This window comes from Mustela nigripes, chromosome 10 (assembly GCF_022355385.1).
Source record: "Mustela nigripes isolate SB6536 chromosome 10, MUSNIG.SB6536, whole genome shotgun sequence".
Lineage (NCBI taxonomy): Eukaryota > Metazoa > Chordata > Mammalia > Carnivora > Mustelidae > Mustela > Mustela nigripes.
This window is the reverse complement of record NC_081566.1, coordinates 61,470,588-61,498,365: the sequence shown is the minus strand read 5'-3', so window position 1 is coordinate 61,498,365 and position 27,778 is coordinate 61,470,588. Positions and strand designations below refer to the sequence as shown.

Sequence of the window (27,778 nt, the reverse complement as noted above, 5' to 3'; positions counted from 1 at the left end):
AAAACCCAGGAGAGTCTCAGTAGCTCCAATCCTATATCCTTCTGAGGAGGAGTTACTTTATACCATCAGGAAGGCCTTTTGTGTTAGAGGCTGGTGCTTTTAGAGCATCTGGGGACAGACCAGGAGAAGTATATTACAAGAGTTTGTTTTTTTACTTTTTAATGTATGAATTTAAAATTTCCTACTAACCAACTCCGCCACTCCTAATCTTTACCACCGAAGAATTGCTGAATGGAGTTGTTACAGTGTTCGGGCTGCTGTTCCTAATAACCTACAGGATAAAGGGGAAAAGCAGAAGAGCTGTAGTTTTGTTGGGGAGGAAGCCCGAAAGGGCCATTTCCCAAAAGAAGTTTATTCTTTAACGCGGCACTGTATTCAGTACAGTAGACACTAGTCTTCAGATGTAACTGGTCATCTGAGATGGGCTAAAAGCATAAAAGGCACTCAAGAGTTTGAAGATTTAGTATAAAGAAATAAAATATCTCAATTTTTATATCAATTACATGTTAGATGATAGTATTTTAGCTGTACTGGGCTAAATTATTAAAATTTCACACATTTCTTTTCACCTTTTAATTTGTATACTAGAAAGTATGAAGTTACTTATATATATAAAGTTGGACAGAACTGCGTGAGAGCTAAAATTTCTAAGGTAATTGGGATGAGCCTTGAAGCTGAAACAGAACTTTGGACAGAGGTGTATTATGGGGACCTAGTATTTCATGAAGTGTGGATTTTTTGATTTTTAGTAAAATTTTTATTAGTTTGCCACCCAGTTCATAGTGTACAATTCAGTAAAAGCCATTCTGGGAGAACCTAAACTCTGTGAACCAAGCCTCTCTGGATACCAACTTGATCTTGGAACTTAGAATGCCTGAAGGCGTGGATGGTTAGAATGCCCCATAAGCACGCCTTCTAAACAGGATGTCTGTCACTCAGACTTTGGGGATCGCCTAGAGTATAGTCATCTATATGGCTACTTCAGGGAAGCTTTGTATGCTTTAGAAACCAAATAAATTCGCGCCTGGGTGGCTCAGTGGGTTACGCCTCTGCCTTCTGCGTGGGTCATGGTCTCAGGGTCCTGGGATCAAGGCCCGCATCGGGCTCTCTGCTCAGCAGGGAGCTTGCTTCCCCGTCTCTCTCCCTAGTTGTGATTTCTCTCCCTGTCAAATAAATAAATAAATGATTCTTAGAAACCAAATAGATGGTAAGTTTGGCATCTTACTATAAAAATTGAGACACAAACTGTTTTTGTGTGGGCGAAAGAATACTGTACCCCTGGTGCCTCCAGATACGTGTAGGCAAAGTCAGGCTATCCTTCATGGAGCAGCATTTGAACACTCAGATCCCCAGAGTGCCATTGAATCCCCATAATAATTACGTTTCTTTTTTTATTTTTTTTTATGTCTATGTATATTCTCTCTACATAAGTTCCTTGAGAATAGTGAGATTTTTTACTTACTCTTTTGGGGTTTTGCCTACAGTAAATTTCTGAAGTATTTTTGAATTAAATTGAACTAAACCCAAACTAGGTCAAACTGCAGAAAATTGTTTCTCCCTTTTCCCCTAAGACATACAGGCAACAAGTGAGGCACTTTGCTGCAGTTGAACAAGTATGTGGATGTGGACCCAGAAATACGTGACAGTTTTAGGTGTGAGACCCCTAAAAATCGGACTCAGAAGTAAACAAAGGCCAGTTTCTGGCTTCTAATTAAACTTTTCATGTCCCCATAATGCGAATGTTTTCGAGCGCTCCTGGCAGCTCTCCTTCGATACTCCCAGTGATTTCATTAAGCCTGCTCAGCCGGCGACAGCTGCAAGTTATTCCAAACATCTGCGCTGAATCCCCACTGAAAACAACTCTCTCACCCCATTAACAACACCAGTAATTCCTTATTACTTTTCTAGCCACGAGTTGTGGAGAAATAACTCTAGTTATTCCTCCTCAAAGAGGGAGGAATCCTGAAAATTGTTTCTCAGCACTGATTCTCTGTGCTCGTGCACATAAAGCTCTGTCTTCCAGATTCCTGTACTAAAAAGTTCAATAGTGTCGTTAGTACTTGAACATTAATATAGTTTGCTAAATAGTTAAGAAGGAATTCTTTCAGATTTTATTGAGTTTTATTTGCTAATAAATATGAAGACTTAAAACATTTTGCACAAAAATTATTTCGTGAGGCCTCCCGGGTTGGCTCAGTTGGTTAAGTGTCTGCCTTCGGCTCAGCTCTTGATCCCAGGTCCTGGGATCGAGTTCCGCATCCGGCTCTCAGGTCTGTCTCCCTCTGCCCCTCCTCCTACGCGTTCAGTCTCTTTCCCTCTCAAATAAACAAAATCTTTAAAAAAATTATTTCATAAATTTTGTACAGTTTAGAGTAAGTATAGAGAACTCAGCACACCACTGCCTTATTCCTCTGCTTCTTTAATATTGGTGAATATTTTTCTTTGCTTTTCTCCCTACATTTATGCCGTGAGCCAAGCACAAAATTATTGTGAGCACATGACCTCCACATTTCGCAGCTCACTGCACTGTTAGGCTCCCATCCAGAGCTGAAGAAGTTGGACTGTCCGGTCACTGTTCTGGAGAGGAGTAATACTCAGTTCTGCTTATAGATAGTTAACAGACGGCATGAAAAAAAGACCTCTCAGAAAGTCATTTTATGAACCTCATGAGCCGAGGGTTAATATTTTCAATAAGAACCCTGTAAGTCCAATGCAATTCTTCTGAGTTTAAGCTCCACATTGTTCTGTTTCATTTATTTTTAAAAAGATTTTATTTATTTGAGAGAGGGAGAGAGTGAGCAAGCATAAACAGGACGAGGGGAGAGGCAGAGGGAGAGGGCAAAGCAGGCTGCCCACAGAGCAGGGAGTCCGATGCGGGGCTCGATCCCAGGACCCTGGGATCATGACCTGAGCCGAAGACAGGCGCTTAACCAACTGGAGCCACCCAGACACCCCACACTATTGGGTTTTATTATAAGAAGTCTAAAAATGACATAAATAGTATAGTAGGAAGAGTAAGTTGACTTTGATGAAAGTAATATCTTTAAATTTTTATTTTTAAATTTAATTTTATTTGCATATAATTAACATAAAGTATATTATTTGTTTCAGAGGTAGAGGTCAGTGATTCATCAGTTGTGTGTAAGACCCAGTGCTCGTTACGTCATGTGCTCGCCTTCATGCCATCACCCAGTTACTCCATTTCCCTCCAACACCTCAGTCTGTTTCTTATGTTTAGGAGTCTCTTATGGTTTGTCTCCCTCTCTGATGTCATTGTGTTTTATTTTCCCTCTCTTCTCCTATGTTCCTCTGTTTTGTTTCTTAAATTCTCCATAGGATTGAGATCATCTGATAGTTGTCTTTCTCCGATTGACTTATTTTGCTCAGCATAATACCCTCTAGCTCCATCCATGTTATTGCAAATGGCAAGATTTCGGTTTTTGATGACTCAGTAATATTCCGTGTGTGTGTGTGTGTGTGTGTGTATACCATTGTGTGTGTGTGTGTGTGTGTGTGTATACCATATCTTCTTTATCCATTCATCTGTTGATGGACATCTGGGCTCTTTCCATAGTTGGCTATTGTGGACATTGCTGCTATGAACATTGGGGTACAGGTGCCCCTTTGGATCACTACATTTGTATCTTTAGGGTAAATACCTAGTAGTGTGATTGCTGGGTTGTAGGGTGGCTCTATTTTCAACTCTTTGAGGAACCTCCATGCTGTTTTCCAGAGTGGCCACACCAGCTTGCATTCCCACCAACAGTATAGGAGGGTTCCCCTTTCTCTGCATCCTCGCCAACATCTGTCGTTTCCTGACTTGTTAATTTGAGCCATTCTGACTGGTGTGAGGTGGATCTCATTGTGGTTTTGATTTGTATTTCCCTGATGCCAAGTAATGTTGAGCACTTTTTCATTTGCCTTTTGGCTGTTTGGAAGTCTTGTTTGCAGAAATGTCTGTCTGTGTCTTCTGCCCATTTCTTGACTGGATTATTTGTTCTTCGGGTGTTGAGTTTGATAAGTTATTTTATAGATTTGGATACTAGCCCTTTATCTGATAAGACATTTGCAAATATCTTCTCCCATTCTGTCAGTTGTCTTTTGGTTTTGTCCACCGTTTCGAAAGTTTTTTATCTTGATGATGTTTAAACTTTTAGAAAGAAGATAGAGAGTATTGGCAACAACAAATGAATCAGAATAGCTTGATTAAAGCAGGCAAACATAGGGACGCCTGGGTGGCATAGTCGGTTAAACATCTAACTTTTAGTTTAGGCTCATGTCATGATCTCAGGGTTGTGAGATCGAGCCCTGTGTCCACTCTGTGCTTAGGGCAGAGTCCGCTTGAGATTCTCTCTCCCTCTGTTCATGCTCCTTCTCTCTCTCTCTAATATAAAATTAAATAAATCTTTGAAAAATAAAGCAAGCAAATGTAGCTTATTAAAAGAATATCTCCTTGGGATGCCTGGGTGGCTCAGTTGATTAAGCATCTGCCTTTGGCTCAGGTCATGATCCCAGGGTCCTAGGATCAAGTCCCACATCGGGCTCCTTGCTCAGCAGGGAGTCTGCTTCTCTCTCTGCCTCTGCCTGCTTGTGCTCTCTCTCTCTCTCTGACAAATACATAAAAAAATAAAATCTTTAAAATAAAATAAAAGAATATCTTCTTAGTTTTGTAGCATGTGCTAATTTTTTGTTTTGCAAGTACACACATTGAGACTTAAACCTATGGATTACATGGGATATGCTTATTCTGTAAAAATGTTTTGTAAAAAAGTCTTCAGCTCCCTAAGGAGATTTAAGCATTTGAAAATTGAATGACATTTCAAAATTGAAAAATGAAATCTTTGATAAAAGCAAAGGCTATGGGAATTACCCTGATCTCAAAGAAATACTACTCATTCCTTTTAACTCTTTCATTCCTACTTCAGAAACCATTTAAATTTACTCAAAAAGATTTAATTTAAAAGTTCTGCCTAGAACTTAGATTTTAAAATTCTGCCTAGGGCCACCTGGGTGACTGACTCAGTTAAGTGTCTGCTTTTGCCTTGGGTCTTGATCCCGGGGTCCTGAGATCGAGCCCTGCATCAGGCTCCCTGCTCAGCGGGGAGTCTGCTTCTCCCTCTCTCCCCTGCTTGTTGTGTGGGTGTGTCTCTTGCTCTCTAATAAGTAAATAAAATCTTTAAAAAAAATTATGCCTAGAAAATAATTTTGAAATTTTTAGTATTATTCACAGTAGTACTCTGTTGGTCTCCCACTCTCTCCTTTTTAAAGATTTTATTTATTTATTTGACAGAGAGAGAGACAATGAGAGAGGGAACACGAGCAGGGGAGTGGGAGAGGGAGAAGCAGGCTCCACATTGAGCGGGGAGCCTGATGCGGGGCTGGATCTCAGGACCCTGGGATCATGATCTGAGCCAAAGGCAGCCGCTTAACTGACTGAGTCACCCAGGTGCCCCTGTGTTAGTCTCCTAAATTAATTTAAACATGTTTATGTAAGAGACAGATTGATGTTTCTCTTAACGAACTAATGCTGGAATATCTTTTAATTTATTTATTTTGCTTGAAACATCAATAATTTCTAACCTAAATTTCCTCTGAAATTTTTAGCTAAACTGTGAGATTAATGGCTAATTTATTTCTTAGATATAATCTTAATTTCTTCTCAGTAATTTCAAGAGGCACTATGACCTTATTAAAGCATAAAATTGACTAACATTGACTAACATATCCTGAAGATTTACTGATCTCTTATTTTGTTCAAGCATATATGACACCATTTCTGTACATGTTTTTGGGATCACAGTATTAATGCATTTACTAACTTATGTTTGGGAACACTTTTGCTGTGCAATCTTAGTAACAATGATACGATGTTTAGTACAAAATTACAATAGACAGAGTACTATGTCAACTACTCATACATTATTCGGTCATATACATTTTTTAATTAAGTAAACTCTACACCAATCGTGGGGCTTGAAATCACAACCCCAGGATCAAGAGTCACATGCTCTTCTGACTGAACCAGCCAGGTGCCCCTGTTCTGTCCTTTGTTAATTAAACAAACATTACCGTTACCTACTATAAAACAAGTTTTCCTGTTTATCATGCCTATGAGTTATATTTATGTACTTCTGTAGTTTTTAAAGCCACTTACTCTCTAATGACTAAGACGTATTCTTCAGTCTCAACCTCCCCCCCCACCCCACCCCGGTATACTTAAGTCTGTTTTAGGTGAGCCATAAATTGGTTTTATATTCATAGTCTTACAGTGCTCATGTGGGTAGCAGACAGCAGCTGTTTTTTGTTTCTGGATTTGAACTTGCTCTTGGATCATTTTAAACAGCTAAGCTATATACTCAGCCTGAAGTTTGGTGGTCTAAAACTACTGTCCAGGAATTTTACCTTACTATTTGATGTTGGTGAGGTTTTTATGTTTTATATTCTGAGACTCGTCAGGTCATACTTCGATCATTCTTTGATTTTCTGCCCATAGTAGAGTCATAAATGTATTTCATCCCATTCTAACAATTCTTGATTCTCTTCAGGAAAAGGTTTATCCTGGGAGCTGTAGAAATAAATAATAGGTTCAGGGATTTATGGGAAAGTTTCCCTGGCTCATGACTTAAAACATGTAAGAATAATTACTAATATGTATGTAAGGCTGCCTATATTTATTTTGACTTTAGCACTTTAGTATGTGCCCATGTTAGAATTATTTATGCAAATGCATTTTGGGGTCTTATCAATAATATTGAAATAATTGTCTATGTTCATATGAAATTACTTCAGTTTACCTTCATTTACAATCATCAGTAGTTGTTACTTTCATATAATTACCTGTCATTTGTATAAATGGCAATAAAGATTATCTGTGATGACCATTTTCTCCTCAGGATCTTTAGCATCCTGATCTTATATGATTCAGAGTGATGTTAAAGGTAGCACCTGCTTCCTGATCATACACAAAGAAAAACCAGATGTACACAGGGACAGACCAGAGATTTTATATTATAGATAAATATGACCTGATAGATAAGTATGTTTGAGAAGTTGGGATGGCTCTTGATTTTGTTTTATTTAGGGACATCCCAGAAACCCACCCACGTAGCAGACAGATTCCAGTAGTCTTAGCAGTTTGATAAACGGCCTTTCATGAGTGAATTGTATTTTCCACTTAGAAGATCTCAGTGTCTCTTTCCTTGGTGATTTCAGAAAAACTTATTTTGATTTGGTGACTGTTGGTATGTTGGGATAAAATTGTTGACAGAGCTGGGTCTAAATCCTAGTTGGGCTCAGTTTTTTTAAATGAGAGCATACACTCCCTGATCTCTAAGGCTTCTTCCTGCCCCGTGACTCTGTGCCTTTGCTCAATATAATTTCTGTCATATTTTGCTTGACTTTTGGAATGTAACAGCAGACCTTCAAGAGAATCTCCTACAGAAAACTTGACCAAACCTGAGATTTTAGGGATGGGAGGGCGATGATCATAAAGCCTTCAAAGATGAAAATATAAGCCGAGTTCTGCAAGTTGAGTAGATATTCTGTCACACAGAATAATAAAGAGCAAGGGCATTCCAGACTCCAGGAACTACACTGTAAAGTTGAGCATCCGTGAAAGAATGTGGCGGGAAAGAAAAGGAAAAATTTGAGTTTATTAGAGTTCGGGTGTTATTGTACAGTTGAAGAAGGACATTGGGCCCAGATTTTCACTGTATTAGCCACTGCCTCTTAGTCAAATATATATTCTGTATTTACATGCTTTTTGAATGTCACAAATATAGCAAATATATCACAAATAAAGAGTTGGAAAATAGAAAAAAACTTCAGGAAAATTTTAGCCTGCTTTGGGTTGTTTTATTTATTTAACCTTTTTGCATTAGTTGAGTATCTTTGTTTAATAATTGTTAGAATGTTGAAACAAAGAGAGGGTTAGGGTTAGTCAGGTGAATATCTTTACCTCCTTTTGTTATCTAATATTCATTTCCTAGACACTTTTCTTGGTGGGTTTTTTGTTTTCCTAATTAATAGGCATTTGTTTCCCTTTTCAGTTTATCACTCCTCCTCATAATTAGCCTAATCCTCCAGTCAGCCATTTTGTCTAGATTGTCATCTGCCATGTCTTCTGAGCTCTGTGTGGGTAGCTGGATTTTCCATGATCTTCTGTGAAGTTAGAGTGCAGAACCATTTGATAAGTGCAAAGAGTCTATCTGAAGCCATATTTCCTAATAGAAGGAAATTCCTGTAACAGCGAAGATCCAAAACTTAGAAAAAGAAACCCCCCTCCCCCTACATACTCCTCTAAAATAAGGAGCGTTCTCTTACTCTTGCCTCTGGCCTCCCATTGCTAATGAGAACACTTGTGCGTGACCTGCCATTCCAGGGCAGAGCTGAACGCATCTCACTTCCTCCAGCTCCACCATTAATTACTCATATCTGCGCTTGCAGACCTCACATTGGAGAGTGAACTCCAGCTTAAATTCTTTTTCTTTTTTCAACTTTTATTGTAATTCTGGTGTCATTAACATACAGCGTTAGAACAGTTTCGGGTGTGCGATAGTGATTCAGCCCTTCTGTACATCACCGCTGCTCATCACAGCCAGTGTCCTCCCCAACCCCCATCCCCTGTTGCACCCGTCCTCCCCACCCCTCCCCCTCAGGGACCATCAGTTTGTTCCCTGTGGGTCTGTTTCTTGCTCTCTCACTCGTTTTTTCCCTTTGCTTGTTTGGTTTCTTCAAATTCCACAGACGAGTGAAATCATATGGTATTTGTCTTTCTCTGACTGACTGACTTCGCTTAGCATCGTTCTCTCTAGTTGCGTCCATGTTGTTGTAAATAGAAAGATTTCATTCTTTTTCATGGCAGAATAATACATGCACCACATCTTCTTCATCCGTCCATCAGTCGGTGGACACTTGGGCAGCTTCCATGTCTCGGCTATTATAGGTAATTCTGCTACAAACGTAAGGGTGCATGTATCCCTTTGAATTGACATTCTTGTGTTCTTTGGGTTAAGACCCACCAGTCTGATTGCTGGATCATAAGGTAATTCTGTTTTTAACTTTTCGAGGAACCTCCATGTTGTTTTCCACAGGGGCCGCACCAGTTTGCATCCCCACCAACAGTGCATGAGTGTTTCTTTTTCTCCACATCCTCGCCAACACCTGTTGTCTCTTGTGCTGCTGATTCCAGCCATTCTGACAGGTGTGCGGTGATATCTCATTGTGGTTTTGATTTGCATTTCCCTGGTGATGAGTGATGTGGAGCATCTTTTCATGTGTTTGCTGGCCATCTGGATGTTTTCTTTGGAGAAGTATCTGTTCATATGTTCTGCCTGTTTTTTAATTGGATTATTCGGTTTTGGGGTGTTGAGTTTTATAAGCTCTTTATATATTTTGAATGCTAACCCTTTATCAGATATGTCATTTGCGAGTATCTTCTCCCTTTCCATATGTTGCCTTTTAGTTTTACTGGTTGTTTCCTTCACTGAGGCATTGTATTTTGATATAGTCTTAGTAGTTTATTTTTGCTTTTGTTTCCCTTGACTCCAGAGACAGATCTGGAAAGTTGCTTCAGCTGGTGTCAGAGAAATTACTGCTTGTGTTCTCTTCTAGAATATTTATGGTTTCAGGTCTCATGTTTAGGTCTTTAATCCTTTTTGAATTTATTTTTTGGGTATGATCTAAGAAAGGGATCCGGTTTCATTCTTTCGCAACTGCTGTCCAGTTCTCCCAAACCATTTGTTTTCTCTATTGGATATTCTTTCCTGCCATATTGAAGATTAATTGACCGTATAATTGAGGGTTCATTTCTAGGTTTTCTTTTCTGTTCATTGATCTGTATGTCTATTTTTGTGTCAGTGCCATATTGTTCTGGTTACTGCAGCTTTGTAATATCACTTCAAGTCTGGAACATGATGCCTCCAGCTTTGCTTTTCTTCTTCAAGATTGCTTTGGCTGTTCAGGGACTTTTGTGGTTCCATACACACATTAGGGTTATTTGTTCTAGTTCTTTTTTTAAAAAAAATTTATTTTTTTAACCATCTTTTTTGAAAGATTTAATTTATTAGAGAGCATAAGATGCAGGAGAGGGAGAGGGAGAAGCAGGCTCCTCACTGAGCAAGGATCCTGGCGTCAGGCTCCATCCCAGAACCCCAGGATTATGACCTGGATCGAAGGCAGATACTTAACCGACTGAACCATCCAGATGCCCTTGTTCTGGTTCTGTGAAAAAAGCTGTTGATATTTTGATAGGGATTGCATTAAATGTGTAGATTGCTTTGGGTCGTATAGACATTTTAACAGTATTTTTTTCTTCCCATCTGTGAGATGTCTTTCTATTTCTTTGTGTCCTCTCAGTTTCTTTCATCAGTGCTCTGTAGGTAGAAAACTGTAGAGTACAGGTCTTTCAGCTCTTTGATTAGGCTTATTCCTAGGTATCTTAGTATTTTTGGTGTGGTTGGAAATGGATTATTTTCTTAATTTCCCTTTCTGCTGCTTTAGTATTAGTGTATAGAAATGCAACAGATTTTTGTACATTGACTTTGTATTCTGTGACTTTACTGAATTCATTCATCAGTTCGCACAGATTTTTTGATGAAGCAGCTTTAGATTCTTGTTACATTGTTCTGAACGTTTCCAAAGGTAGGTGGTGGGCGTTGTCTTAAAATGATAGCTCTGTTTCTTAGGGGCATCTCTTTAACAGCTGAACTTTGATGAAGAGAGTAAGTGATTTACAATTACTGTGATTTCCTCCAGTTGTGCTTCTCATGTTACTGTTCCTTTTTCCTTTTTTTTTTCCCCCCCACGTTATTGTTTCTGATGAGCATATTTTCCAGTTTGGTACTCTGAACTTTTTCTTTTTTTAAATATTTTATTTATTTGAGAGAAAGACAGAGAGGAGGAGCAGAGCAAGAGGGACAAGCAGACTCTGTGCTCGTATCCCACGGGGAGCAGCAGGACAAAGGCCGTGAAGCGAGAATTCGCTTGGTGTAGGTGACGAACAGGAAGGGAGGCTGTGGCAGCAGCAGCAGAACAAACGGGGAAAGAACCACGGAAGATGATGTTGGAAGAGATGTCGGAGTAGCTGGGTGAAAACATACAGCCTTAAAGACCATTGAGGTTATTTTAATTTTACTCTGAGATGGGAAGTCGTGGGAACATTGCAGTATACATTTTAACAGGATCATTGCGGTTGCTCTAATGAGAATAGACTTGAAGGAAGACAGAGGAGAAGCAGACCATTGAGGAGGTAGTTGTAGTTACACAGATGGTGGTGGTGGCTTGGACTGATGGTTCAGGTCTCGATGTATTTGGAAAGCAGCACTGATAGCTTTCACTGATAGATTTGGATATGGAGTATGAGAAGAATACTACAGGGTCTTTGGCTGCGTGTCTGAGAAGAGTGACATTGCCACTGAGATGGGAAGCGCTGTGGGAGAAGCACATTTGAGAGGTTTATCGGGAGCTTAGTTCTGAATATCTTAACTTTGAGAGGTCCAAGTGTTTTGAGCATGCAGTTGGATATAGGAGTCAAGGCCAAGGGAGTGAGATGGGCTAGAGATACAAATTTGGGAGTTATCAGCGTGCAGATAATATTTAAAACCCCGAGACTAAGGGAGATTACCAAAGAGTGAAGGGTGTCTGAGAGGAGCTAATACAGATTTACCCTTGGGAATAAGAAAGGGGCATATTTAGTGTTGAAGGTAAGAAAAATGGAGGAGTCCATGATCATTCTAGGTTTCTGTTTGGAGAACTAAATAGAAATGGATGAAGTTAATTAAAATAGGAAACCCAGGAAGAGGACAAATCATAGTTTAAGAACCTGTAGAATATTCCAGTGGAAATATTTAGTAAGCATTTGTAAATATGGGTCTTCAGTTAGGGTTTGAGAGATTTGAGCCCAACATATTTTTCCAATTACGGAACTAGATGAAAATGTGAAGAGAAGAAAAAATATTTGCCTCTGAGAAACCCCGGTATTTAATGAGTGATGTGGTGGACGAGAGGATAGCAAAAAGAGAAACAAAACTAAACAAAACAAGGGAAAATGAGAACTAAAAATTGGAGGAGCTGAGAGCGTCAGCTGCTGCAGGAAAGAGCAGGGCAAGGGCTGGATAAAGCAGTGGCTTGACAAGTGGAACAGAGTCTTTATAAGGACAGTTGCAGTTCGAATGGTGGTGACTGAGCCAATGCTCATTACTGTGGGGATCAAGTGGGCGATATGGGAATCCACGGACTTATGACTCAATCTGCTTTATTTACCTTAAATAATACCATGGGGTTAATCTAATTAAAATTGATGTTTGGGGGAAATGTTAGGTCAGACATTGACCAATAATATCAACATATGTCAGAAATGGAATTCCAGTATGGTGCCAGTAATGGTTCTTGGTTGTAAACAACAGAAACTTACTATTACTTAAGTTAAAGCAGAAACTGCTTACATTACAGGAAAGGAATTTAATGGGAAGCTATTTTTAGTTCACAAGACTCCATATGAATCCTGGAGAACTCAGCCCAGAACAATGATGGGAACTGAAGAAGGCCACACAGCCAAGAACACAGTCATTGTGTTGGCTCAAGAAGTTGGGTTAGGACAGCTAGACTTGCCGTACAGCTGCTAGCCCTGCTGCTGGGGACCTGCCCCCATTGCTGCTGTGCATCTACAGCTGGGTCTTTTTTCGTTATTGCCCAACTTTGAATATTAGGGGAGTATCTGATTGGCCAAGCTTAGGTCACATGTCTCCTGGTTGCTGGAGAGTTGGGAGAGAAATTATGTCTGTGCCCTTCAGGCTTCTGCAGTTAGACATTATCCTCTCACAAAACCCCACAAATAGACAAGATGCTCAAATGCTGGAAAGCCAAAACCAAAAAAAAAAGGCTTTGAGAACTCTTTCTTTGTTACAGTTTTGTTTTGTTTCATTGGGATCTGTTTTCTGTTTTATTGTTTTGTTTTGGTACTAGGATTTAATTTTATTTTTAAAGGTGTTTCTCTGCCAGATGACCATTATGAAGCCTCCACAGAGGAAAGACCCTGTGTAATCTAAATAGAATTTGGACTTTTTTGCTTGCCCACCCCTTTTTTTAGGGTTAACTCTTTTTTTTACTTATATTCAATTAATTAACATAGAGTGTATTGTTAGTTTCAGAGGTAGAGGTCAGGGATTCATCAGTTGCATATGACACGCAGTGCTCTTTAGCAGTGCCTTCCTTGATGCCCATCCCCCAGTCGCCCCAGCACCCCCCACCTCCCCTCTGGCAACCCTCAGCTCGCCTTTTTTTTAAGAATCAGCTTGCCCTGACTTGACATGGTGACAAATCTGTAAGAAATAGAAATCGGGGCGCCTGGGTGGCTCAGGCATTTAAGTGTCTGACTCTTTTTTATTTTTTTTTTAAAGACTTTATTTGTTTATTTGACAGAGGGTGAGATCACAAGTAGGCAGAGAGGCAGGCAGAGAGAGAGAGAGGAGAAAGCAGGCTCCCCGCTGAGCAGAGAGCCGGATGCGGGGCTCAATCCCAGGACCCTTGAGATCATGACCTGAGCTAAAGGCAGAGGCTTAACCCACTGAGCCACCCAGGTGCCCCTAAGTGTCTGACTCTTGATTAGCAGCTCAGGTCTTGATCTCAGGATTGTGAGTTCAGGCCCCATACTGGGCACTACACTGGGTATTGAGCCTACTTAAAAAATAAATAAATAAATAAATAAAAGAAATACAAATCCCAAACCTTATAAACTTGATAAGTAAAGTAAGGCCTCTAATGACTTCTGTTAAACAAACTGCCCAGGGAATATTAAATAAAACAGCAGCAGCATCCTCTTGCCCCCCGCCACGCCCACCACCTACCCCCCTGCCGCCCCAATCTCTCTTCACACAAAGGCCACAGCTCAGGCCAGACCTCTCTGTCCACCTCCTTTCCACTCTTCCAACTTCCAGACCCTTCTGCCCTGTTAATAACTCATACCTTAAAAAAACAACAATAGTTTAGCTTCCTCCAACTTTCCTCTTCATCTGTAACCTCACCCGGCCCACACAAGCAATCCAGCGGCACTTAAAAAAAAATCCTGAGAATGGGGCACCTGGGTGGCTCAGTGGGTTAAAGCCTCTGCCTTCAGCTCGGGTCATGATCCCAGGGTCCTGGGATCGAGCCCCACATCAGGCTCTCTGCTCAGTGGGGAGCCTGCTTCCCTCTCTCTCTCTGCCTGCCTCTCTGCCTACTTGTGATCTCTCTCTGTCAAATAAATAAATAGACTCTTAAAAAAAAAATCCTGAGAAAAAGCAGAGACAGAGTAGAAGCTTTGAATACTTGTGATTCATTATTTCTCCCATCTTTTAAAGTAAAGAACATTAAATGTGAGGTTATCTTGTTCTCTTGGTTGAATTTGTAGAGATTGTCTCTGACAGTTGGCAGCAGTGTTTGTGAAAAGGAATAGTGAGAGATCATGGTGAAGAGGCCAGGTCCGGAGGGACCAGAGTATAAAGAGCTTTCATTTCTAGGTTCAGGATTTGGATGGGGAATGAGTGTCTGTCATTGGCAGGGAAACAGTGACTCTAAGCCAGCAGCGGGGACAGAAGAAACCTGGTCAGCAGTGTCCGTGTCCCTGGTTGTGCCGTTACATTTTTTTCAGGGGCTTCTCTGACCTCAAACTTTTCAGTTCTTAAAAAAAAAAAAAAAATTATTAAATACTTAAAATAGTGCTTTTTGCTTGCCAGTCACTGTTCCAAGTACTTTAAAATATTACCTTGTTTAATCTTTTTTTTTTTTTAAAGATTTTATTTATTTATTTGACAGACAGAGATCACAAGCAGGCAGAAAGGCAGGCAGAGAGAGAGAGAGAGAGGAGGAGGCAGGCTCCCTGCTGAGCAGAGAGCCCGATGTGAGGCTCGATCCCAGGATCCTGGGATCATGACCTGAGCTGAAGGCAGAGGCTTTAACCACTGAGCCACCCAGGCGCCCCAACCTTGTTTAATCTTTATAAACAATCTGTGCACTATGAATGGTTACTGTCCTTGTTTTACTGATGAGAAAACCAGGTCACAGAGAGATCAAGGAACTCTCTCCAGATTCTGCAGCTAGAAATGGGGGTGTCAGAGGCCAAGTTCAAACCCAGGCTCTAGCTCGGGAGCCCAGGCTCCTCATGGGCTCTGTGCGTTGCCGGCCTGTTCATCCTCACGCTGTCTGCCTCAGAACTGCCAGGAATCCCTGACAGATTTGGGCCCACCTCAGACTTACCTTATTAGAGTTTTTAGGGCGTGGAGAACCTGGGTGTTTACGTTATGAAGTCCTGTAGATGATTCTGATGTGGATCCTTGGTTAAGAACTTCTGTTTTGGAAGGGCCTCCTGCTGTCTGTGTGCTCACTTCTTGATTTCCTTTGGCTAGAAGAGTAGATGCTCTCTGAAGGTACCTAATTATTACAGAACTCAAAATTAATACTGCGATCCTTTGGTGTGCCTTTTGAGCCATCACTGCCTGAAATTTAGTTGCAATCCTTTCTTAAACAATACTTGACCAAACAGTGAAAACAGAATTTTCCTTCCTTTCCCACAAGCACACTGTATGTCAAACATTCGCTTTAAAACTGAACGGAAGCTGAGCCTGCTGTTCTACTTCTCGTGCGAGTGTGGGGATGTACTAACTAGGTTCTGGAAAGCACACCTTTTGTGATGCGAAGAGAGAACTCTTCTGAACTCTTTGGAACACGTCTGTGCAGTAGCAGAGTCTAGTCCTTCGTGAGGGTTGTCGCTGCGGTGAGTCTCAGCTCCCAGTGTGGACCAGCTGTCCTGTTTGCCTGTCCTGCCGAGCCAACATCTAAGAGAAAATTTGTCCACTAAAGTAGAAAAATCAGATTATTGCAGATTATAGTTAAATGTATAAGGGCTTTAAAAGAAACGTGAAGGGAGTTTTTTGTTTGTTCATTTGTTTGTTTTCCCCACTTGGTTGTTTGCCTTGTCAAGACCAGTCTTTCCTAAAATGTACGTCGTTAGGGATATTTTATGGTCCTTCCTGTTTGTGTGAAACCAAGACCAAAATTACTTTGGAGAGAAGATCGAGCTCTTTAGTGGATACGGGAGGGATATCCAGACACAGAATCATGCAGGAAAGATAACTTTAGAAATAGAAGTAGCTAGCATCAGTGATACGAAGAAGTCAGCTAGAGTAGTATCTCCCTGCGTTCCCGTGCCCTGCTGCTGTGATAATCTCACACACACACACACACGCACACATACGCACACACACACACAGAGCATTTGAGACTACTGTTAACGTGGGTTTATGCCATTTTTGTAGTTTCTGCCTAAAACTTAAAAAAATTAATTTTTGCCTCAAGCCAGCATTCTCCCCATTTTTTACAACAAAAGGTAAAATCATTTTCTTAGATATCTGTATTTAACAACTCCTTTATAATAACTCCTAATCATCTCTTTTCTCAGAAAACTCGTTGGCTCCGTTTGCTGTAGACTCACCTCCCTCCCTGCCCCGCGTGGCCGCCGTGGTCACCCTGTGTAGGATGCGGTTCAGTCTTCAGGAAATTCTCTTCCTGCCGGTAGTCCCGAGGAAAGTGAACTTTCTAAAATGAAACATCTTGTAAACATTATGTCTGACAAACGCCTATGGTTAAACTCTTCGTGCATTTAGTGTTTGATCTTTTTCCTTAAGACATTTTTTTGGATTGCCACCCTGTCGGCACTCAGCAGATCACGGCTGAGAACAAGTTTCAGGGGTCCTAATTTATTTCCCCAAGTCACACACTGTCTGGCTTTTGGAAAACTCTGTATTAGAGCTGACAGAGTTTTGAACTTGTTTAGCTTGAGTTATTGAATGGAGTAATAGGAGGTGCAGGGTCAAAGACTTGCTGGCCTGATCCCTGGTCAGAGCATATAACTAGCATTTTGTGGGAGAGCTTTCTCTGGGGAAAACAGTCCTGACCTGGTTTAGAAACACTTTCCCTGCAAACTCTCATTAAGAGAGAAGAATGATTTAGAAGCTACTGTCATATCCTTGGGAAAGTATTTACAAGAAAGTTTGTTGACCAAGAAACTCTAAATTAATTCTACTTTAAAAAAAGACAGGCGGGGGGTGCATGGGTGGTGTGGTTGGCAAAAGGGCTGACTTCAGCTCAAGTCATGATCTCAGGGTCCTGGGATTAGCCTGCTGGCTCCCGGCTCAGTGGGGTGTCTGCCTCTCCCACTGCCCCTCATCCCACTTCCACATGCGCACACGCTCCCTCTCTCAAATGAAATCTTAAAAAGAGAGAGATGCAGATCAGAGTACCTGATGGGCTCAGTCAGTAGAGCATGCAACCCTTGATTTAGGGGCTGTGTTCAAGCCCCATGTTGGGTATAAATTTATTTTTAAAAAACTGTTTTGAAAAAGGAGGCATCTGTATGAAATTACTGATATTTGACCCACACACATACAAAAAAAGACAGCTTTGTATGGTCCGACCTTACACATTTTTGTGTGCATAAAAGGGAATGTCAGAGTCAGGTGACGTAGGTGGAGACTCCCACCGAGTTTGATGTGAGAACCATATCTTAAAGCAAAATGAGTTGGTACGTATTAGGATTTCAAGCTAATCTTTCCTCTGGTGACCTTGGCAACATTTATCAGGTTTGAATGTAGTGTCAGAATTTTCCTCTTGTGAAATGTAAACCTTGGCTCACTCTTGGGCCATCTGTTGTGCGCTAATAGTTTTGATTTATTCTTGCTCTGGCTGACATGCATATTAATGGTGCTGCTGCAAGCTTGACATTTCCTTTTATCGGTGCGTAGTTACGCTGTGTACGTTAGTGGCACAAATACTGCATTCAGATTAGATATTTATATTACTCTTTCTAGCTGGAGGGTGAGTAATGTACTTAGCTTATGTTTGTACTATAATGGGAAGCTCTACATCATAGACATTTTAGTAGACTTTTAAAATGATTACATTCTGCTTAGTTTTACTACCTCTAATTTTTTTTATTTAAGATGTCACTGAGTATACCTGTGTGTTTTAATGGTTTTGGATTTTTTGTTTGTTTCAGATTTCTTAATTATCTTCGCTTTTCAGTTGCTTTCATGTTGAACACATTTGATTTCTGATCAACAGTTAATACAGCTTTTAGAAAAACGAGATAAATTCAGAATGTTTGACTTTGTTAAAGAGCTTTGGAAGGGCTGCTTCTCACGGCTGCTCTGGCGGTCCTATTTCCAGGCTCTGCTGTGCTCTTGACTCAGTTCGGTAGCTTGCCAGAGACTTGGCGAGATAAATGAGGTAAAGTAATAAAAAACAAGAGCTCCCCAAGAGAGGAACATAGATGAGAAAAAAAATTAATGCAAAGCTGTTTTTGAAATGAGGATAGATGCTTTTTATTTTTGATCTGATTTTAACAGTTTTATATTGAAAAACCAAGCCCATCTCTGGAATCCAGTGGATATGGACCAAATATGAAATGTTAAGAGGGCCCTGACATGCGAGATTCGATGAGCAGAGGCTGGTGTTGGTCCAAATAAAAGCTGCTCATTGTCCGAGTGCAGCCTGTTACAGGCTGTTTCCCTCACTCCCCAGGAAACATCACTAGATACTAACTACATTCCTTCCTATCAAAGATACGGGGCTCCAACCTTAGGTCAGAGTTTCCTAATACAAGAGAAGCTGTCTTACCTAGTATTATCAGGATTATTGGATGATCTATGAACTAACAAAATTGGTTAAGGCAGGAGATCAAAATAATATGTATATTTTAAATTTATTTCATTTAATTATATAAATGTGGACTCGTTTGCCAAGCTTTGATGTAGGACCAACACCTTTTCTTTGGGTCCAGATCCAGGACAGTGCCAAGTTGCCTCTCAGTGCAAACTACACTCACAGTGCATCAACCATAATTTCCAGTATCAGTTCCTCTTCCTCTAAATTAGATTAAGAATTTAAAGATTTTTTTTTAAAGCAATCTGAATGCAGACTAGTATGATTTCTCCTCATTTTTAAAAAAAAAAATTTTTAAGATTTTATTTATTTATTTGACAGATCACAAGTAGAGAGGCAGGCAGAGAGAGAGGGGGGAAGCAGGCTCCTTGTGGAGCAGAGAGCCCGATGCGGGGCTTGATCCCAGGACCCTGGGAATCATGACCTGAGCCAAAGGTAGAGGCTTTAACCCACTGAGCCACCCAGGCGCCCCTTAAAAAAAATTTTTTTTAAGATTTTTAAAAAAATTTATTTATTTGACAGACACAAGTAGGCAGAGAGGCAGGCAGAAAGAGAGGAGGAAGCAGGCTCCTGGCTGAGCAGAGAACCGATGCAGGGCTCGATCCCAGGACTCTGAGATCATCACCTGAGCCGAAAGCAGAGGCTTTAACCCACTGAGCCACCCAGGCGCCCCTAGAGAGTGATTTGTACTCGGTCACTGTCACTGAGTGTAGGGACACTTCCAGGGTGAGTCACAGATAGCGCTGTCTTTCTCTGTGTCTCCTGTCAACTCCTAAGCCCAGGGTGTCCTGGGCTCGAGCCCTGCATTGGGCTCTCTGCTTGGCAGGGAGCCTGCTTCCTCCTCTCTCTCTCTCTGCCTGCCTCTCTGCCTACTTGTGATCTCTGTCTGTCAAATAAATAAAATCTTAAAAAAAAAAAAAACTTAAAAAAATACTAAAAAAACAAAATTGCTTTAACTCACTGAGCTACCCAGGTGCCCCTCCCCTCTCCTCAGTCCTTTATGGTTGTCTTGGAATGAGTGAATTTTTTAAACTATTCACTTTTATTAAATATTGTTCTCCTTTTCACACATTTTTAATCTTTGAAGATTGATTTATTTATCAGAGAGCAGGAGGGAGCACGAGTGGGAGGGGTAGCGGGGAGGGAGAGAGGCTCTCAGGTGGACTCAGCACGGAGCTTGGAGCCCAGCATGGGGCTCAATCTCGTGACCCCGAGAGATTGCTACCTGAGCCGAAACCAAGAGTCGGATGCTTAGCTAACAGCGCCACCCACACGCCCAGTTTCCCTAAATTTTTTTAAAATTACACAGTTACCCTAACAAATACATTAGCAAAAGTAGTTCTGGAGGAAAAAACACAACTATTCATGAGCTGGGTTCTCTTGTGCTGGGCCCGCCAGTCAGGTTTAGAGGGGAGTGGGAAGGGCCATTTAATATCAGTGTCAGTTTAAGTTGGAGGTCAGTTTCCACTCTACACGATTATGTAGAGTCAACATTAGACAACACTGAGTAGGACCTTGATTTTATTGTGAATTCCCATTTCAGCCTCCAGCTGAGCAAAATGTGGTCCTGTTCTTGTGATAGGTTAGTCTCCAGTGCTTCAGCCCTCTTAAGAAGAGAAGAAACACAGTGTTGGATGCTGCATTATGCACTAATATTTCAGTTTTCTTCTAACAAAGTGCTTGGAAAAAGGAATTGGGAGAATTGTATGAAATAGCACATTTTCTCATGCATGATATTGTGTAACATTGGAAAACTAATGTTTTATTCTCACAGTGAAGTGTTTTCCCACCAGACTTTCTCTGACTTCTGGGAATAAAAATATAATGTGTTGATGATCGTGTCTGTCCACAAAGTTTCCTCGCTGAAGATATCCCATGGTATCTCAGTCTTGTGGAGGCTTTTCAGGATGCATTTGGAGAGATCCTAAAACTAGTGACATAGATTACAGTGACAGTGCCAAAATAAAACCTCTGAAAACATCACTAATAGGATTAATGATATGTAAAAAGGAGTGAGATGAACATAGTTGGGGAGAAAAAAGTGATTCAGAGTTCACTGTTACAGCAAGGAACATTTAATTTGAGGAAGTGAAAGTAAATGTTAAATGAATTATCTACACTCTCCCAGATGTTTCTGTGTATAAATTATTTTTTTTAAGATTTTATTTATTTATTTATTTATTTATTTATTTATTTGAGAGAGAGAGAGTGAGTGAGGGAGAGAGCATGAAAGGGGAGACGGTCAGAGGGAGAAGCAGACTCCCCACGGAGCCGGGAGCTCAATGTGGGCCTTGATCCCCGGACTCCGGGATCATGACCTGAGCCAAAGGCAGTCGCTTAACCAACTGGGCAACATAGGCGCCCTATTAATTATTTTTAAATATAAGTTAAGTACTGTTAGAATTTGTAGTATACTGGCTTTGATTCCCTGCAGTTCTGTGGTAAACAAGCACTTTAAAGATTTTTGTTTATTTGAGAGAGAGAAAGGGAGAGAGAGAAAGAGAGAAAGAGAGAGAGTGAACACAAGCACGGGGGAGGAGTCGAAGGAGCAGCAGACTCCACGCCACGCCGAGCAGGGAGCCTGGTGAGGGCCTCCGTGCCAGGACGCTGGGATCGTGACCTGAACCGAAGGCAGCCACTGAACTGACTGAGCCCCGCAGGGGTAAATTCTAGGTGTCCTCCCTGTCCCCCACCCTCCGCAATTTGCGAACTTTAATAAGTAGAGGTAAGGCTGGTTAACGGTAATAATTTTTATGCAGTCAAGATGTGATTCTTCTTTTTCATAAATAATAATGTGTTTTTTGGCTTTCTCCTGCAAAAGTAACTACTTCATTTGAAATTTAATGAAGAAAGAAGGAGACATTATGTTCAGAAAATCATGTTTAAAAACAATGTTTAGTATGGCATCTAGATCTTAGCAGGAAACTCAGATTTAAGTCTGAGCCTGACCTTAACCCATGACCAATAGAATCCAAGTGTGTTTATTTTTACAGTAGCTTTAATTTGGGGCTTGCAAGTTTGTTGGTTTGTTTTCTCATTCAATTTTGGGGACCCTGAAGCATTTATTTTAATTATAGGAATTAAGCTATTTATAATTTTATGGCATGAAGATCAGCAAATTTTGTTTCTTCTTGGCTATATTATGTTATCTTACTGAGAAATGTGTGATCTTTGTGTCTAACAATGCACTTTAAAAAAAAGTCTCCCGTGCTCCAGTGCCGGAATTCTAGCAGGACAGCTTCACTCATCTTTCTCCACTCGAGAAAAAAAAAATCTGTTCTCACAGAAATGCTGCCTTGAGTTAAACAAAGGACAAGCAGTTGCCGGAAATGTTGTCTATACAGTTCTGTTCATATATGTTCATTTCAGTTTGTTTGTTGCATCCAAGACTTTTCCTTCACTTTGCTGATAATTGCATTTCATAATCCCACTGACCTTTGAGCTAAGTTGCCTTGAATTTTTATTACCTTCAACTGCGTTAAATCCTACTTGTAATGAGTCCTTCTCTGTAGCAAGTTTGCTGAGTGAGTGTTGAACCGAAGCGGGCAGAGGAGAAGAGAAGGAAGTAGGAGGGATTCTGGTCAGGTTCAGTTCTGTCCGTCTGTCTGTCTGTCTGACCATGTGCCCTTCAGTAGAAACACTAATGTATGTTGTTTTCTTTCTTTTTTTTTTTTTGTTTTTGTTTTTGCTGTGACAATTCCCGCTTTTGCTAGGAAAAAGGAATTATTGATGTTTAAGCAATAGTTCATATCTAAATCATAAGTCACTTATAATCTGTTTCGGAATGCCTACAGTTGTACATACCTTTTCCCAAAAAACACATACTCCCAGCCTCCTCTTGGCTTATCTTCCTTTTAGGATTTGTGTGGTTGAAACCAGAAACCTCAGATGCCAGGGGTCATTTATAGATTATCAAACGTTGGCATACTTTATAACTGTCCTTTATAACTTTATAGCTCTGCTAGACATGCATTTATAATTTTTTTAATTCTTCCATTGAATTGTGTTTTTAAGGGTAAGAACTGTATATCTTGTTCAGTACGTACTTCTGCTTACCGAAAGAGATCTAATGCTGTGTGGTGGCTTCAGAGGGAGAAGGGAAGCTCAGCAGGCAAAGTTTCAGGCTCTGGCCTTGACTGCAAGCTCTAGACAGAATCTCTGTTTTAGATACCAGTAATTTGGGATCCCCAATGGGGGGGCGGCAGAAATGTTCCTCCTCTTTAAGGAAAAAAAAGTGAAAATGGCTGTATTGGGTAGATAATTTCAGTATCTTGTGATATTATCTTGCCTAGCCCCCTCATTTTATAGGATTGGAGACAGAGCCAGATCATACAGCAGTCAGTGGCTAGATCTAGAGTGACACTCCTGTTCAGACTCCTTACCAGTAGCCTTTAAAGTGTTTACACAGCGTGTATGTTCCCAGAACTGAGGAGTTCTCTAAGGATACTACGTGGCACCTGGGAATGATCAACACTCGGTAAATCATAAGATGATTTGTAGTTAATTGCCTCTAAGCCATGTTAAAATAAAAAATGTCATTTTTGGTTGTGATCCCAGTGAAATGTTGGCATCTCAGAAACTCTGATTTGGGCCTATTATAAGACTAAGCCAGTGGTTCTCACAGGTTGTTCTTTGTTATTCCTAGGATCACCTGCTGTTACCGGCTACCACCCACAACAAGACCACAAGACCAAAAATGTCAATAGTGTTACCAGCAATAAACATAAACGGTAAGTTGAAATTTGGGTTTATGAACAACCTAAGTTTGCTTTCTTTAAGCAGTATTCTCTGGATGAGCCAAGAAACATTTAAAATATTTGATTGGTCAGATATATATCCATGCGTTAATTTTGAAACATTTTCCACTTTTTCCACAAAAGATTATTTTAAAATCCCTATACTCTCTATTACTGTATTTTTAATTCATTCTCTTGTTTACAGAATTGGAAAAGTTAGCATCTTAACTGCTCTACAGACTTACTGTGGCCTCTCAGGTTATACATACAGTGTAGGAATTCCCTGCTGGGTTCTCAGAGTAAATTTGTAAGTTGCGTTTTGGGAATTCAGAGCAGTTTCCTGAATTCTGTAAATGGTGACGTAATTCCCAGAGCAAACATCACAAGCCTCTTTAGTCCACAATCCCGATGTATTTGGTATCGATCGTGTTACCATTCCATTTTGTTCTCTTGCTAGTGCTGGGTATTACATAAATTACAAATAATGCTATAATACCTTGAGATCATCTAAGGATTTTAATTAACCCATCTTGCTTATAATCTAGAAAGAAAAATCAGCCCAGAAACCACGGTGCTCCAAAGAGTAGGTCTCATAAAGAATATACAAAGTACTAAAGACATTTAGGAAAGGCGAGATTACTTCCAGCTGGCTCTTCATGGGGAAGAGAAGTAGCTTACTCGTGGAGCCCGCCGTGCGCTGTGAATGAACACAGTGTGTATTGTTGATGAGTGCTTTCTGGGACACATCATGTTAGGCTCTGATGAAACAAGGAGGGTTGGCTGTCCTTCTCAAATTCTTTTATCTGGTTTAAGGGAACTACCAGTATATTTTTTTTATCTAGTAGTTAGAACCTCATAGTTTATGAATAAGCCAAAAAGTGAAAAGCCTTTTGAACTAACCCACAGCTGAACCAGTCCACATTCTGACGGATGATCATAGTTAAACAACCAAATATAATTATTAAAAAACAAAAACAAAAAAACAGGGATTCTAGATACATAAAATTTAGTCTTAGAGAAAAAGTATCCAATATTCGTTTTGCATTTTAAGACCACAGAGGACTGTAGAGTTTCTTGGAGCTGTGTGTACACCGCTTACTAGAAATGCTTGGAGCTCCGACGGGCACCCAGGTGGCTCAGTCGGTTGAGGGCTGGCGCTCGGGTTTGGCTCAGGGTATGATCTCCTGAGATCGTGGGGTCGAGCCCCACATTGGGCTCCATGTGCAGCGCAGAGTCTGCTTGAGAGTCTCTCCCTTTGTCCCTCTCTGGTTCAGGTTGTCTCTCTAATATTAAATAAATAAATAAAATCTTAAGAAAACAAAGGAATGTTGAGGAGGTCATGATCTCAGGCTGTGAGATTGAGCCCCCCCTAGTGTGGAGCCTGCTTAAGCTCCTCTCTCTCTTCCCTCTGCCCCTCCCCACCCAACCTCTCTTAAAAAGAAAAAAACAAATGCTTAGGAGGCAGCTTGATTTCTTTTTTAAAGATCTATTTATTTTAGAGCCTGTGTGTGCATGCGTGCACGTGTGCAGGGGCGGGGGCAGAGGGAGAGAGAGAGAGAGAGAGAATCTCAAGCAGCTCCCCTTACTGAGTGCAGAGCCCTGTGTGGGGCTCAGTCTCACGACCCTGAGATCATGACCTGAGCCGAAACAGAGTCAGACGCTCAGCTGACTAAGCCACAGTGGCATTATGCCATCGGTACATAAACATTTGTCTTGCTAAAGCATAAATGATGACATTAGTCTTCCAAGGATATCAAGAACAAATTTTAGAAATTAAAACTGTAACAATAAGAGGAACTTCTCTTGCTTCAGTAAAGGCGGGTTCCAAAGCTTTCAGGGAGCAGTCCTGTAGTACTTCGGGAAGGATAATATATTCCACAGTGTATGTATTACACTTAAAGAATACGTTTAGGAAATACAACTTATTTTTACTTCAGAGGTGCCTGGGTTTCTCTGCTTGAACCATAATAGATTTCAGTTCCGGTCAGCTTATGCTCAGAAGGGCTATTACCTAAGCTTCAACAAGACAGAGTTCACTTAATTTTGTTCTGATATTGAATTCTTATGCAAGAGAATGCCTGCTTTTATTTTATGACAGTGAGTTTTCCATACTTACCAAGCCAAAAACAATACGATGCTGTTCGACTCTGTTGATCTTGGCCAGGCGGCTAATTTTTGAAAATGAGCCTTTCATGGATTTGAAAAATACAGTCATTAGAAGATCATTTCCTTTATAATCTGGTTTTGATTTCTTTATAAATAAATTTCGTTGTTTCCTTTTTAGGGTATAGTAAACTATTTGAAAAGTTAAGATTCGAATTTAAAAAGTATTGGTTGAGTATCTGCCACGTGCCAAGTGTCGCGCTGTGCCCTCGGTCTCTTCCCGAACGGCGCCTCCACCCCCTCGCTCCGCCGGTTAGCATCTGACTTTGCCTCCGCACCTTGTGTGCCTGTGAGCCTGCAGGGGGCGGGGATATCCTTGCTCCCCGCTGCCACTTCCGGATGGCCTCCCCTTCTTTCATCTTCGAGGGTATAACGTCAGGCTTTCTACCCCTCACCCCGGTCTGTCACCGTCTTCTCTCCCACCGTGACTGATGACTCTCCGCCACGGCTTTTCCACGTGCAGCTTCCACGTGGAGCGCTCACCCCGCACCCTGGCCGTTTTGGATCCCATTGTCTTTTTCATCCTGTACCCGTGAGCCTCCCACCCACAAGGGCACGGTCGTACTCGGACGTCGCCGTCGTCAGGAATGGCGCTGCTGCAGGCCTCCCGCCCTGCTTACCGCTTACTGTAAACCCGCGCTCGCAGCCGCCGTCCCAGCCCCGCTGCCGGCCGCGAGCCACCGCTCTTCCCGTGCGGATCCCGTCCGAGCGCTCCGGCCTTCGTCCTCGTCGCGCCCGCGTCCGCCCGCATACGCGCTCCGCTCTCTGGCAAGCCCCCTTCCTTACGTCCTGGCTTCTTCTTCTCTTAGGTCTCACTTGTCTGTAAAAATCACCCCCTGCCTCACAGTTAAACCCAGCTCTCCTCTGTATGCCTGTTCGTGGATTCTCAAGAGCTGAAAATTACCAGAAAATACCATCTAGTCGGGACCAGCGGATGCGCTGCCCATTAATGACTGCTCATTCCGCAGGAGCAGTCGGTCCTGGCGGTCGCCGCGAGGAGCTGCACTTGTCTTCTGGCGGAGACACACTTCCCTGCCCTCCCTCCCTAGCGTCCCGGGACTCCGGGATCAGGACGTGAGCCGAAGGCAGTCGTCCAACCAACTGAGCCACCCAGGTGTCCCAAGTAAACGTGCTTTAAACAGTGCCCAGCCATTGACGGCGTGGGCACTCTTGCGCCCTTTCGCTGTCATCGTCCGTGTCGTCCTAGGCAATTCCTTCCTTTTGGACCCTGTGTCCATGCCCCTCTCACAGGTTGGGAGACTCGGCTCCTCGCTGATAGCCTTTCTGTGCTGCGCCATCAGCTTCTCTGCTGGTTCGGTCCCATCTGCATCCTGCACGGCCGCATACTCCCTCTGCGTGGGGACACGTCCCCCCGCGTCCTGCTTCTCCGCGGGCCTTCGGGGAAGCGCTCTTGCAAGGCGTCCCTGCGCTCGCTGCTCCCTTCGGCTGGTGGCCGGGTCTCCCCGTGCTCAGTGCGCGTGCTTCCGGACCACGGGAGACTAGATGGCAGGCATTCCTGTATTTCCCCCGCAAATACCTGAACGCATGTCTGCGGCGAAAGGGAATTCTCCTACAGAAGCACAAGACGATGACCACACTTTCAAAAGACAAGAACTTTAGCACTGATGCTGTACAGTTTAACCGACAGTCCATATTCACGTTTCCACTTTGCCCCCAAAATGCTTGTTACAGCTTTCTGTGGGGAGAGACACAGAATCGAGGTGCAGACCATATGGTGCCCCCACTTGGCAGACCTCTTTCGTATCCTTCTGTCTAGAACCCTTGCCATCTAAAAGTTGTCTTTCATGACATACACGCTTTATAGAAACCAGAGTCATTGAGGTGTAATATAGCATATAGTAAATCAACAATTTCATGTATACTGTTTAATGAGTTTCTAACAAATGTAAACAGTTGTGAAACTACCACTTAGTCTTGGTGAAATGTTTTTACTTCAGAAAGTCTCCTCCTACGCGCTGCAGTCATTCCCCTGAAGTGTGTGTTGACATACCCTTGTGCTGAAGCGCTGCATTTTGTAGGCTTCCCTGATCCCGTGGCCCATCTAGTTTTCCTCTTAGGATTAAAAACAGTTGACAAGTATAGTCTAATCTTTCCAAATACAAATTAATTAAAGTGTTTGCTAGTTACCTTTGTGCCGCATTGGTTAAGATTTGGAATTTATCATC

General features: G+C 41.6%; 1 protein-coding gene across 1 annotated transcript in view; it reads left to right on the top strand.

The window, feature by feature from the left end:
* Positions 1 to 27,778, top strand: part of ATF6 (activating transcription factor 6) — a 208,974-nt gene that overhangs the window by 133,800 nt on the left and 47,396 nt on the right. The window contains exon 15 of the mRNA XM_059413442.1: positions 23,339 to 23,423. Coding sequence (XP_059269425.1) covers positions 23,339 to 23,423 — 85 coding nt within the window. The remainder of the gene's footprint in view (positions 1 to 23,338; positions 23,424 to 27,778) is intronic.